Source organism: Oncorhynchus nerka, linkage group LG7 (assembly GCF_034236695.1).
Source record: "Oncorhynchus nerka isolate Pitt River linkage group LG7, Oner_Uvic_2.0, whole genome shotgun sequence".
Lineage (NCBI taxonomy): Eukaryota > Metazoa > Chordata > Actinopteri > Salmoniformes > Salmonidae > Oncorhynchus > Oncorhynchus nerka.
In genome coordinates, this window is record NC_088402.1 from 38,636,147 (window position 1) to 38,650,800 (window position 14,654).

A 14,654-nucleotide genomic window follows, 5' to 3' on the forward strand; every position below is an offset into this window, starting at 1 on the left:
ACTAACAGTGAAACGCTTACTTACGGGCCCTTCCCAACAATGCAGAGCGAGAGAAAATAGAGAAATAATAGAACATTTATAATACAAGTAATAATAGATACACAATGAGTAATGATAACGTGGCTATATACAGGGGTACCAGTACGGAGTCGATATGCAGGAGTACGAAGTAATTGAGGTAGTTATGTAAAAGTTGACAATGAATGTACAACTATGAATAAAGTGACAGTTGAAGCAGCGTATGCGATGACTAAAAAAAGTTAGTGCAAAAAGGGTCAATGCAGATAGCTGATTCAAATAATCAAAGCTTGATGATTAGTTATTTATTTGAATCAGCTATATAATGCGAGGGCAAAAAACAAAACGTACACCCAGGTGGTTGTTGTTGTTTGGCGCCCTCCACTGTATGAAGTAGACTAAGTATGTCCAACATTTCTGAACCGTCTCCGGTACGGTATATCTGCACAAAACTAGTATAAAGCATTTATTTCGCTACTACTGTCATCATTCTAATAGCATTGTTTGGAAAGTCACTCTGCAGGGGTCCCACCTGGTTCAAATCTGTACTCACGAGGATGTAATTAAACACTGTCTCAACTTCAATATAGGCTCAGCCCTATTGTGAGTGGCTTCTTATTTACCAATCAATCAACAAAAATAAGGCATTTTTAAATGAGCATGAAATGCAATAAGACACACAGTATATAACAGGTTTATGTGAAAAGACGTGTCCATGTCCTCTCATTGAAGCATAATGAAACATTTTGGATATCCACTATCAAATGTTATAATGTTGAGTCTATGGTATGATGCTGCCCATTAGTCACCATAATGTCAATGTCTTAGTCATCACCACACTAAGACTCACGCGTTCTTGGTCTGGTTTAAACAGGGAACAGAGGAAAAGGGAAGGAGGGGTAACTATCACGTATACAGATGAACTCTGCAGTGTTACGAGTTTTGGTGAAAGATGTGGAACTATTTCAAGCCTTTGTTGTTTTTTCTAACGATTCCCCTCACCTCTAGTGCAACAGGTACAGGTACAGTGAACATTTAGTTCTTTGTTCTTTGCATTGATTGAGTACTTACACCGACCATACTTTCTTTCTATCCAAGACAAAATGAACAAAACATAAAAGAGGGAGTATACACTGGGAAACATAGTGTATTAGAATAATTATGAGCAATTTCTATTTAACTTTATTTCCTATATTGATTTGAGATTCTACTTCATGTACAGTGCCTTCAGAAAGTATTCATACCCTTGACTTATTCCATATTTGTTGTGCTACCACCTGAATAACAAATTGATTCAATTGTATTATTCTCACCCGTCTACACACAATACCCAATAATGACAAAGTGAAAACTTTTTTTTATGGAAATGTATAGAAAGTGATATACAGAAATATCTCACTTACATAAATATTTACACCCCCGAGTCAATACTTTGTAGAAGCACCTTTGGCAGCGATCACAGCTGTGTCTTTCTGGGTAAGTCCCTAAGAGCTTTCCACACCTGGATTGTGCAACATTTGCCCATTACTATTTTAAAAATTCTTCAAGCTCTGTCAAATTGGTTGTTGATCATTGCAAGACAACCATTTTCAGGTCTTGCCATATATTATCAAGTAGATTTAAGTAAAAACCTGGCCACTTGACTGTCTTTTTGGTAAGCAACTCCAGTGTAGCTTTAGCCTTGTGTTTTAGGTTATTGTCCTGCCGAAAAGTGAATTAATCTCCCAATGTCTGGTGGAAAGCAGACTGAACCAGGTTTTCCTGTAGGATTTTGCCTGTGCTTATCTCCATTCCGGTTCTTTTTTATCCTTACAAGCATACCCATAACAGGATGCAGCCACCACTATCCTTGAAAATATGGAGAGTGGTACTCAGTAATGCGTTGTATTGAATTCAGTGGCGGGGAGGACAGCTCATAATAATGTCTAGAACAGAGGAAATAAAATAAAATAAAATTGTATTAGTCAAATGCGCCGAATACAACAGGTGTAGGTAGACCTTACAGTGAAATGCTTACTTTCAAGCCCCTAACCAACAATGCAGTTAAAAAAATAAGAATAAGAAATAAAAGTAACAAGTAATTAAAGAGCAGCAGTAAAATAACAATAGCGAGACTATATACAGGGGGATACCGGTACAGAGTCAATGTGCAGGGGCACCGGTTAGTCAAGGTAATATGTACATGTAAGTAGAGTTATTAAAGTGACTATGTATAGATGATAACAACAGAGCGTAGCAGTGGTGTAAAAGGAGGGTAGCCATTTGATTAGATGTTCATGGCTTGGGAGTAGAAGATGTTTAGAAGCCTTTTGGACCTAGACCTGGCACTCCGGTACAGCTTACCATGCGGTAGCAGAGAGAACAGTCTATGTCTAGGGTGGTTTTTTGACCATTTTTAGGGCCTTTCTCTGACACCGCCTGTTATAGAGGTCCTGGATGGCAGGAAGCTTGGACCCAGTGATGTACTGAGCCGTACGTTGTGCCTTGCGGTCAGAGGCCAAGCATTTTCCATACCAGGCAGTGATGCAACCAGTCAGCTTGCTCTCAATGGTGCAGCTGTAGAACGTTTTGAGGATCTGAGGACCCATGCCAAATCTTTTCAGTCTCCTGAGGGGGAATAGGTGTTGTCGTGCCCTCTTCACGACTGTCTTGATGTGCTTGGACCATGTTCATTTTTTGGTGATGTGGACACCAAGGAACTTGAAGCTCTCGACCCGCTCCACTACAGCCCTGTCGATGAGAATGGGGGCGTGCTCGGTCCTCTTTTTCCTGTAGTCCACAACCATCTCCTTTGTCTTGATCACGTTGAGGGAGAGGTTGTTGTCCTGGCACCACACGGCCTGGTCTCTGACTTCCTCCCTATAAGCTGTCTCGTCGTTGTCGGTGATCAGGCTGTTGTTGACACTGTTGTGTCATCTGCAAACTTAATGATGGTGTGCAGTCAGCCTGGTCATGCAGTCATGAGTGAACAGGGAGTACAGGACGGGACTGAGCACGCACCCCTGAGGGGCCCCTGTGTTGAGGATCAGCGTGGCGTATGTGTTGTTACCTACCCTTACCACCTGGGGGCAGCCCGTCAAGAAGTCCAGGATCCAGTTGCAGAGGGAGGTGTTTCCATCCTCAGTTTTCTCCTAACACAGCCATTAAACTCTGTAACTGTTTTAAAGTCACCATTGGCTAATGGGGAAATCCCTAAACCGTTTCCTTCCTCTTCGGCAACTGAGATAGGAAGGACACCTGTATCTTTGTAGTGACTGGGTTTATTGATACACCATCCAAAGTGTAATTAATAATCATCAAAGGGATATTTTTTTATCTACCAATAGGTCAAATCAAATGGTATTCTTCATGTGCCGAATACAACAGTTGTAGACCTTACTGTGAAATGCTTACTTACAAGCCCTTAACCAACAATCCAGTTCAAGAAATAGAGTTAAGAAAATATTTACTAAATAAAGTAAAAAATAACACAATAAAATAAGAATAACGTGGCAATATACAGGGGATACCAGTACACAGTTAATGTGCGGGGGTACAGGTTATCCGAGGTAATTTGTACATGAAGGTAGGGCTAAAGTGACTATGCATAGATAATAACCAGCGAGTAGCAGCAGTGTAAAAACAAGGGGGGTTCAATGTAAATAGTCTGGGTGGCCATTTGAGTAATTGTTCAGCAGTCTTATGGCTTGGGGGTAGAACCTGTTAAGGAGCCTTTTGGACCTAGACTTGGTGGTCCGGTACCGCTTGCCTTGTGGTAGCAGAGAGAACAGTCTTTGACTTGGGTGACTGGAGTCTTTGACAGTTTTTTGGGCTTTCCTCTGACACCGCCTAGCATATAGGTCCTGGATGACAGGGCCGTACGCACTACCCTCTGTAACGCCTTTTGGTCGGATGCCGAGCAGTTGCCATACCAGGCGGTGATGCAACCGGTCAGGATGCCCTCGATGGTGCAGCTGTAGAACTTTTTGAGGATCTGGGGACCCATGCCAAATCTTTTCAGTCTCCTGAGGGGGAAAAGGTGTTGTCGTGCCTGCTTCACGACTGTCTTGGTGTGTTTGGACCATGATAGTTTGTTGGTGATGTGGACACCATGGAGCTCGAAACTTTCAACCCGCTACACTACAACCCCGCCAACGACTCCAGTCACCCAATCATAGATGCCTTTCTATGTCAGGTATTGGAAAACCTCCCTGGTCTTTGTGGTTGAATCTGTGTTTGAAATGCACTGCTCGGCTGAGGGACCTTACAGATAATTGTATGTGTGGGGTACAGAGATGAGGTAGTGATTCAAAAATTATGTCAAATACTATTATTGCACACAGAGTGAGTCCATGCAAATTATTATGGGACTTGTTAAGCAAATGTTTACTCCTGAACTTGCCATAACAAAGGGGTTCAATACTTATTGACTCAAGACATTTCAGCTTTTAATTTTTAATTTGTTTTTAACATTTTCGAAAAACACGATTCCACTTTGACATTATGGGGTTTTGTGTCTAGGCAAGGGACAACAATCTCAATTTAATCCATTTGAAATTCAATCCATTTAGTCAACACCTTGACAGTAACATTTTTCAAACAATAACACCATTAATACTAGTGTTTGTTTTAATGGTTTTGCCTTGAAAACCCCCCCACACGTTAGCTTCCTTAAAGTGGGCTAATTTTATTCCCACTCTAAGGATATGCCATGTTCCCATTAGATAAAGAGGAATAGTGGATCACACAGGAAGCAGGAAGAAATGGACAGGAAGATATGAGTGACACACAGCCTTGCATGCAATGGTAGACAAACAAGTTATATTCTTCTACATACAGCCACTGTAGAAGTAGACTGCACTCAGATGATTCCATAGGCTTGGGACAAGTCAGGCTCTCAGAAAACACCCCTGATCCAACACACTACCCCACATGTTTTCTTGGATTAAATTAGCTGTGACACAAAGCAGACATGCTCAGAAGTGTATGTCTATATTTCCCACAATATCAGTTTGTCCAGTTTATTCTAGTTAGTGTAAACCTACTTCACACTTGTTATTTCTTCACTCAGTGAGAAGAGTCTCAGTGCCTGAGGAGCATCGCCTGTACCTGGCCTGCAGTGGCACTGTTGACTTACAGTGGCGACACCAGGTCAACAGGATCATAGTCACCAAACAAGGCCAGTCGGTTACTTACACGAACCAACAGAAATATGACCTCCAGCCTGATGGATCTCTGGTTATTAAAGAGCTGGAGCCATCCGACTCTGGGGACTACCACTGCAACGACCTGCTAGTGGCAGACGTGGAGGTACTGAAAGGTATGAGTGACAGGTACAGTGTGAAATGTAACACTTGTCTGACCACCACTCTAGAATAACACATTTTTAAAAATCTATAAATATATTGGTTGCTGTCCTTGATGATGTGAGCTCAAAATGTACCACTGACTGGGCGATGAAGAATGGCTCAACCAATGATCCATTTCAAGTGGTCAACCACCAGTGAAACTGCTCTGTCATTGGAGTGATAGAAGAAAATAAGTAATCTATTTTTAAGAAAATTAGCTGAAACACACTTATTTTTGTGACCAACTTGTTTGTATAATTTTTTTTGCGAGGGGTTCAGATCACATACAGGAATTAATATTCACAAAGTGTATATATATATAAAGAAATGAAAAGCCGTCAAAAACAAATAAAATAAGCATTATTTGTCCTGTCAGTCCCATCTCCCCTCTCCCTCCCCCTCCCCCTTCTTAGTAGGTGCGACCCATTCCTATTCCCCCTCCCTCCCACCTCCCTCCCCTTACGGGCTCATGATGTGGACACACTGTATCTATGCATAAAACAAAACATCATGGGTAACTCATCTTACGTTTGTAAAGTTGTTTGTGAGACCAAGGCACACATGAATAGAATCAGCCTGCATACATCAATATTCTATACAGATATTCAAAATACAATGGACAGGCCCTCCGATGTGACACACTGAACTCTATCTGAGAAGTAGTTGGTGAACCAGGCGAGGCAGTCATTTGAGAAACCTAGGCTGTGTTGTCTGCAGATAAGATAAGATTTCTTATCTGCAGACAACACAGCCTAGGTTTCTCAAATGACTGCCTCGCCTGGTTCACCAACTACTTCTCAGATAGAGTTCAGTGTGTCACATCGGAGGGCCTGTCCATTGTATTTTGAATATCTGTATAGAATATTGATGTATGCAGGCTGATTCTATTCATGTGTGCCTTGGTCTCACAAACAACTTTACAAACGTAAGATGAGTTACCCATGATGTTTTGTTTTATGCATAGATACAGTGTGTCCACATCATGAGCCCGTAAGGGGAGGGAGGTGGGAGGGAGGGGGAATAGGAATTGTCTAAAGCCTTGGCTAGGTTGATGAAGACGGCTGCACAGTACTGTCTTTTATCGATGGCGGTTATGATGTCGTTTAGTACCTTGAGCGTGGCTGAGGTGCACCCATGACCAGCTTGGAAACCAGATTGCACAGCGGAGAAGGTACGGTGGGATTCGAAATGGTCAGTGATCTATTTGTTTCCGTGGCTTTCGAAGACTTTAGAAAGACAGAGCAGGATGGATGTAGGTCTGTAGCAGTTTGGGTCTAGAGTGTCACCCCCTTTGAAGAGGGGGATGACCGCGCAGCTTTCCAATCTTTAGGAATCTCAGACGATACGAAAGAGAGGTTTAACAGACTAGTAATAGCCGTTGCAACAATGGCGGCGGATCATTTTTGAAAGAGAGGGTCCAGATTGTCTAGCCCAGCTGATTTGTACGAGTCTAGGTTTTGCAGCTCTTTCAGAACATCTGCTATCTGGATTTGGGTGAAGGAGAAGCTGGGAAGCTTGGGCAAGTAGCCGCGGGGGGTGCGGAGTGTTTGACCGGGGTTGGGGTAGCCAGGAGGAAAGCATGGCCAGTTGTAAAGAAATGCTTATTATCGTGGATTTATCGGTGGTGACAGTGTTTCCTAGCCTCAGTGCAGTGGGCAGCTGGGAGGAGGTGCTCTTATTCTCCATGGATTTTACAGTGTCCCAGAACTTTTGGGCTTTAGAGCTACATGATGCAAATTTCTGTTTGAAAAAGCTAGCCTTTGCTTTCCTAACTGACTGTGTGTATTGGCTCCTGACTTCCCTGAAAAGTTGCATATCGCGGGGACTATTCGATGCTGGTGCATTACGCCACAGGATGTTTTTGTGCTGGTCGAGGGCAGTCAGGTCTGGATTGAACCAAGGGAAAAAGCAAGCCTTTTTCCCTTGTTCTGTTCCTAGTTCTACATTTTTTGAAAGGGGCATGCTTATTTAAGATGGTGAGGAAATTACTTTTAAAGAACAACCAGGCATCCTGTACTGATGGGATGAGGTCAATATCCTTCCAGGATACCCGGGCCAGGTCGATTAGAAAGGCCTGCTCGCATCAACTGTGACCACCAAAAGGTCTTCACACTGGGGTAGTCCCAAATCATGTGCATGTAGGTTCCAATATTTATTGGAGAACACAACTGACCATTTGGAATAGGAGCAAGTTTAAATTGGCAGCGTTTCCGTGGAGTCAAATGAAATCTGTGAATGAATTTGTAGTGTATCAGTTGATGATTCAAATTTTGGGAGGACATGGGATATTGAAAAATAGGGGTAGATTTGTAGAGAATCGAAATACCATGAATGTAATAAGAAACCTTAGGTGCTGGTTTAAGGCCATACAGGTTGAATAAAAATCACACATCTGACCACTCATGGTTCAGATAACTGAGAATCATGTCCAGTGAGAAGTGACATTAAACTATGGTTCTGAAAGGAAAGCAGAGAAAGAACTTAGGCTATAGCACTGCTATAATATGACATGGCTGTATAAGCTAGCACAGGTAATTATATAACAGCAAGGGCTATACACTACAGCAGGCGTAAGGCCTAGTCACTTGGCAATAGACTAAACAACCTATTGGACTTGTACACTTGAAACTCAGGCAAATGTGCTCAAACATTACAGTAAATTAAATGTAATGTAATTGAAATGTATACATAATATAAATACAATGAGCATGAATGAGTGATATATATATATAATTGAAAATAGCCTAGCACCAAAAATTAAGAATTCGAATAAACGGCTAATCGCTAGCAATCATGCTAAAATTATTATACATTCCAATACAATATGCTAACGGTAGTGCTAGCGTGAGCCAACAAACAAGCTGAACACATGGTACTTTTACACAAAAGTCCACACAACTTAGGTATTTGGCATGACCTTGACCAATAAAACACTAACAAAAGTGGGGGTCCTCTGAATGGGAGTCTAAGCTGCCGACCGGAACTATCCAGAAGGGATGGCTAGAATCAGCCGACAGAAACTGGCCGTTTTAACAGATATTGTTCCAGACTCTTTTCCAATCTGTATTTTGTTTGTAGTCTTTAAGGTCTGTATTCCATATCGTAACTATTCCCATTGGTTTATGGAGGACTTCTAGTAGTTTTTTATATATAGATTGAATACAAAACCTCCACTTGTGTTCTGGTTACATACAAACTCAGTGAGTGGATGGAAAGGCTCCATAAGTGCGCATAGTGGTTCTTAACGGCAAAGAATGTAAAATACAAATAAATGACGAATCAGTTAAATTATACATATTTTTTAGGTCATGAAAGGATAATAACCCTTCATCATTCATCAAAGCATATAACTTTAAGTTGGGTAAAGCTAGACCCCCAAAAACCTTGGGTTTCTGGAGTGTATATATTTGATTTCTGGGCCGTTTCTTTTTCCATATAAAATGTAAGGCTGAATTTGGAATCTTATCTCAGTACTAACAAAGTGTGCTAACAATAAATTGAGTCTAGGCAAGACATTCATTTTGACTATCAAAATTCGACCTGATAAAGTTAATGTTAGATCAAACCATCTGTCGAGATCTGCTGTAATTGCAGTTGTGACTTTGTAGTTCTTCTAAACATTTTTAATTGAAACATCAATGCCCAGGTATTTAAAATGGGTCACAATTGGTATCTTCGATTCTATATCGAGGTTGAACATTGCTTTGTTAAGTGGGAGCAGAAACATAGTCTATTTTGTTCATCTAATGAGCATATTACTATCAGTGTCAAAGACATTTTCACATCTTGTTACCAATATTTAATACAATAAATATCTTCCCACAGGCATAAACTTTTCGGTTTCTGCTGGACGAGCCCTATTGCTTCCCTGTATAGTATCTAGCAAAGGCAAGCGGAGGTGGTTCTTCAGGAAAGATAGTCATGCGAAACGAGAACCCATCTGGACTCTGTTCAAGAATGGGACCATGAAAAAGGAAAGAAAGGACCCCCAGAAAAGGTTTTCCTGTGATGAAGATGGTTCCCTGCAGATCCTCAATCTGCAGCCAGGGGACTCTGGAGAGTACCTATGTAATGGAGAAAAGGCAGCCAAAGTAACGGTGTTGACAGGTAGAGCTTTCCAAGTAGCATTTTTTTCTCCTGTTTTTCCCTTATAGCTACACTGTATCTATTTAACTGTCCATGTATTTTCCTTTGACAGTATCATAAAGCATTTCATAAAAAGATCAGGCTCAAAAATCCTCTTGAACACTTGCTGGGAAAACCAGTAGCTTTGGGGAAGCTTCAGAGGCCACTACAATGCCACTACAATGCCATGCATAACTTGTTTTTTTTGCAAACCCAGATCATTTCAACATCCAGAGTACCACTGCTCTTATGCAAACAGGTAACACAAAGCAACACTTTGCAGTTCTTGAAAGTATGAAAATTACACAAGTCCAGGGTTTTAACTGTGAGCTGTAAAAGTAAATTCCATGACTAATATTCTTCACCTATTTTCAGATGTTGTTGGGAGAGAGAACAGGGAGACACGCCCTATAAAAGGTAGGTTGTCCAACGAAAGTTCAGACACAAACCTCGGGAGGCAACGGTCGAGTCATGTGTCCTCTGAAACATGACCCATCAAACCGTGCTTCTTAACACCCGCTCGCTTAACCCGGAAGCCAGCCGCACCAATGTGGCGGGAAGAAACACCGTTCAACTGACGACTGAGGTCAGCCTGCAGGCGCCCACTACAAGGAGTCGCTAGAGCGCGATGAGCCAAGTAAAGCCCCCCCAGCCAAACATTCCCCTAACCCGGATGACGCTGGGCCAATTGTGCTCCGCTCTATGGGACTCCCGATCACAGACGGTTGCAATACAGCCTGGGATCGAACCCGAGTCCGTAGTGACACCTCTAGCACTGCGATGCAGTGCCTTAGATCGCTGCACCACTCGGGAGGCCCCTCTATGGACAATTCCTTCGACCTCATGGCGTGGTTTTTGTTCTGACATGCACTGTCAACTGTGGGACCTTATATAGACAGGTGGGGGCCTTTCCAAATCGTGTCGAATCAATTGGATTTACCACAGGTGGACTCCAATCAAGTTGTAGAAACATCTCAAGGATGATCAATGGAAACAGGACGCACCTGAGCTGAATTTCAAGTCTCTTAGCAAAGGGTTCGAATACTTATGTAAATAATGTATTTCTGTTTCGTATTTTTTTTATAAATTAGCAAACATTTCAACACCTGTTTTCACTTTGTTATTATGGGGTATTGTGTGTAGATTGCTGCAGATTTTTTAAATTTAATCAATTTTAGAATAAGGCTGTAAAGTTAACAAAATGTGGAAAAAAGTCAAGGGATCTGAATACTTTCCGAAGGCCCTGAACATTTATGTGTTGTAATATGCCACCCACCCAACTTTGTGTTTACTGTTAGCGACCCTCCATGCTGTGTGCTCGCTTCAGAGGGCATGAACTGGGCTTTCATCCTGTTATCAGGTGACATTTTCACAAATCAAATTGTGCTTCATGTTTTTGTCTATTAGTTGTGACGATAATAGCTGTCATTGGACTATGCCTCATGGTGCTTCTGGCTGGTCTGCTGTGCAATTTGCTGAAAGGAAGACTGAGAAAAAGAAGAAAGAAATGCAGTACAGGTTTTTAAAAATCCTCTAAATTATATTGTTTGTAATAAATGATTATTATTTTTTATTTTTTTACAAATGTGACATAATTACTGTATTCCCTATAGTGACAGGACACAAGCAGGAAGGAACTGAACTCCAGACTAGGTGCTTGTCAAATCTAGGTAAAGAACACTGTCTAATTGTTTGCTGACAGAAAGGTCCATCTAATAGGGTTTGTGTAAAATGTGTGCATTCTCCCAACAAGTATTGCTATCATTGAAAACAAGTCATTTTTAAAATATTTTGTGTTATAGGGTCTGATATCACACAAACTGATGGGGAAGAAGTGAGTACAAATGAATATCACTCATTTAAAACTTTGCTAAAATGTTCATTTAAATATTTGTATGTCTCCGTGTGTGTCTCAGAGCCCTTCTCGTGTGGAAGACACTGAGGTTCAGTATGCATCTCTGGGTCGGCAGAACTGGAGGGAAAGATCGAAGGTACAGGGAGACCAGCATCACGTCATCTATTCCACTGTGGTCACTGCTAGACCAGCATTCCAGGGTTTGGAGAGAATAACATATTGATTTGACTGATTGACTCTTTTACAAAACAGTTCGTATTTTACCTCTTTGTATTACAGTATGAGTACATTTTGCAAGGGTTGCTCTTTAATCCTATAATAAATGTATTTGAGTCTTTCAAGATACGCAAGATACTATTCTTTTATCCAACTAATTCTATATCCTGTTGGCTTAAAACAATTATATTGAGATTCTTTGGACAAAAAAAAACAATTATTACATTACCTTTTTCAACATTTACAGAAACACTCATACATGCACAAATCAAAATACAATCTTAGTTCCATCAAGAACGGATATTTAAAGAACAATGTCAGCAGATGCACCATACGCCTCAATGAACAAATTTGGCCACTGTTGCATAGATAACATGTCCCTGGGCCAATCCTGGCACTCCCTAAGCAATGGGGCGGGCCTTACCAGTGTACTTCATACTGGCATCGTGCAGACTCACTTCCTTATGAAATATATATATGTCAGTGTTAGGGATTAAATATTGACTTCATGCCATCCAAACCTCTCAGGCATAGATTTACAGTTAGACAAGTTTTAGTCCTAACGAATATGACTAACAGAAGTACTTTTACCTTGAGACTTGAATTCCTGTTCACATAGGTGCTACACAAATATGTTGTTGTACCTGAAAGATGAAACAATTCATAGAGGCAATCTGCAGTTCAAACAATAACAAATGGGTTATCCCGCCATTGTTTTAGTAAATAGCTGACCAATGGGGCTGAAGAAATAGAACCACTCTCAAACTCATAGACAGCGCTATTGATGCAAGGACTGACCATCCATGAGATCAAAATGATAGCTTTAATCATGTTGTAATGATCTTGGGTGAATAAGCGCGGATATTGATTACAATGTTTTGAGAATATAAAAACAAGATTATGATTGGGGTTATAAATGGGGTTTTGATCGGGTAAGACAGTTCAACTAAGCTCATGAAGTATTTATAAGTTATATTGTTCAAGAATCAATGGGTATATGTAATTACTTGAAGTCAAAAACATTTATGTAACAACTGCAGATTTGCAAAAGAGAAACTTTTATTTTGTAATGTCCCTTTAAGTAAACTATTTACACGTCTTATGCGTTTACATTCCCTTCTGTTTTTGCTGCTTCCATTCAACCATAACAATAATGGGGATGATCAAGATTTGTTCAACATAGACTGACCAGGTGAAAGCTACTGTGGGAAGCATTGGGGTCAACATGGGCCAGCATCCCAGTGGAAGGCTACCGACACCTTGTAGATTCCACGTCTCAAAGAATTGAGGCTGTTCTGAGGGCAAAAGGGGATGCAAAGTCATTATTAGGAAGGTGTTCCTAATGTTATGTACAATCAGTGTACTTTTACCGTACACCATCTTGTTTATCCAGTCACTGCAACAGAAAGTGAAAGTAAGAATTACATTTCACAGCACAGTCTATGTATAGGTGAAATTACAAGAGCAGACGCCTTCGTGTCGGATCACACACAGGAAGGATTTTTCTGCTCTCTGTGAAGTCTTCTTACCGTAAATGTTTTCGAGATTTCTAACTCTCACCATGCCAAACGTAAATCTAATCTTGGAGGCTCTGTCTGCTGTCTCAGGTTGCAAAGTGGAATCAGCCACCGCGGGAACACTTTCACTAACCCCACAGGACTTTGTCAATGTGGTCGCACTAAAGGAGTTCTACGTACAAGAGGGCCTTCTAGAGTTGGAGTACCCAAGTTTGGGGACATTGTCTTTAAAAGGTGCCTTAGCTTTACCTGATGCCCCATCCGCCGCATCCATTCCACAAACCACTGTTTCTGTGAACGTGAATGAGTTCCTTGATTCTCGGTATGACTACGACTTTACAAATGTTAAGGATGGTGAAGCAGTGTTTACTCGGGAAAGGAGCAGTACTTCCGACCCTGTGGCTGGAACCGCATTGCCCTGAAGGTGTTGAACAAATACAGGGATGGAGATGGATGGTTGGGGACTGGAGACGAGGCCTGGCCAGTGTCCTACCACGGACCTGCTATGGACGGATCCCAGGGCATCATCAGGAATGATGGAGATGGAGATGGTGCTACTGTCGGAAGAGGAGTGTACTCAACACCGGACATTAACGTAGCTGAGAAGTTCTCCAAGAGGTTTACGTCCAAAGTAGATAACAAAACCTACAAGGTGGTGCTACAGAATAGGATCAACCCCCAGAAAAGGCAACAGTGTCGGAGAGAGAGTTACTGGCTGGTTTATGTGCCTGAGGGATCATCTCCTGTTCAAGAGAGAGCTATTGTGGAGAACTCCATCCGTCCTTATGGTCTGCTGCTTAAGGAAGTGTTGTAATCAAGGCAGACAATGTTTGATAGATAAGTAAATAGGTGTGCCTTAATCATACTCAGTATGATCAGAAAATGAAGAGATGTAACATCAGATCAATACCATTCTAAATCAACTAAGTAATAAGGTTCATTTGTTATAGTCATAGGATTAGCATACGATTGCTTGAGATTTTTGCAGTGTAAATGTAGCCTTTACCTGATAGGCTACTAATATGGATGTGTTCAAAGGTAATACAATGACTTGAAATAAGTGTGCATTGTTTATTTACATTGTACTTTATTTCCAGTGACCCACCTCATCTAACCACATATTTTCAACCAGTTGTTTTGGGAAAAGAGTGCTTTGTATGTACATATAACTCCAAAATGTTAGTTTGGACGATGCTGAATAAGACTTCACTAATGAAAAGCTGTAGTCACAGTATCAATACAGCAACAATATACTACACTGCCTCCTAGTGGTTCTCTTATGATATTTAATTCCAATTATTGATTTACAACTTGGATTTTTAAAAATTTAATACATTTTAGAACAAGGCTGTAACCTAACAAAATGTGGAAAAAGTCAAGGGGTCTGAATACTTTCCCGGAGGCACTGTATATGAACAATTAGCCTGCTAGTTTGTTGGCGTCTTTATCAGTAATCTACATGAAGATATGTTTAATGATTTGAAAATGCATTAATGAATGGTATATTCATATTAAATTGTTTGTTAGTTTAATATATATAATATGTATAAAACAATGCTTGGTTTTTTTGCATTGATTAAAAAGAAGTGCAAACTT

The 14,654-nt window shown here is 40.9% G+C and overlaps 1 protein-coding gene across 4 annotated transcripts; it reads left to right on the top strand.

Annotated features, from left to right (window-relative positions):
* Positions 1–883: 883 nt before the first annotated feature.
* Positions 884–14,654, top strand: LOC115131600 (uncharacterized). Of its 4 annotated transcripts, none has more exons than XM_029663432.2 (9): positions 884–1,040; positions 5,069–5,317; positions 9,171–9,452; positions 9,688–9,729; positions 9,846–9,887; positions 10,878–10,982; positions 11,084–11,140; positions 11,273–11,304; positions 11,387–14,654. In XM_029663432.2, exons 1-9 carry the CDS (start codon positions 971–973, stop codon positions 11,546–11,548), a joined length of 1,041 nt encoding a protein of 346 aa, XP_029519292.1. In that variant the 5' UTR covers positions 884–970; the 3' UTR covers positions 11,549–14,654. The 4 variants fall into 4 exon arrangements, with proteins under 4 accessions (XP_029519292.1, XP_029519291.1, XP_064876557.1 ...); XM_029663431.2 differs by having other exon boundaries at positions 884–1,034; positions 10,878–10,988; XM_029663430.2 differs by having other exon boundaries at positions 885–1,040; positions 10,878–10,988.

Excerpts from the sequence above, each read along its gene's own strand:
- LOC115131600 (XM_029663430.2), top strand. The coding sequence starts at position 971 with ATGTGGAACTATTTCAAGCCTTTGTTGTTTTTTCTAACGATTCCCCTC. Across the intron at positions 9,730-9,845 it reads CACTGCTCTTATGCAAACAG|ATGTTGTTGGGAGAGAGAAC; the intron begins GTAACACAAAGC and ends ACCTATTTTCAG. Across the intron at positions 9,888-10,877 it reads GGAGACACGCCCTATAAAAG|TTGTGACGATAATAGCTGTC; the intron begins GTAGGTTGTCCA and ends TTTGTCTATTAG.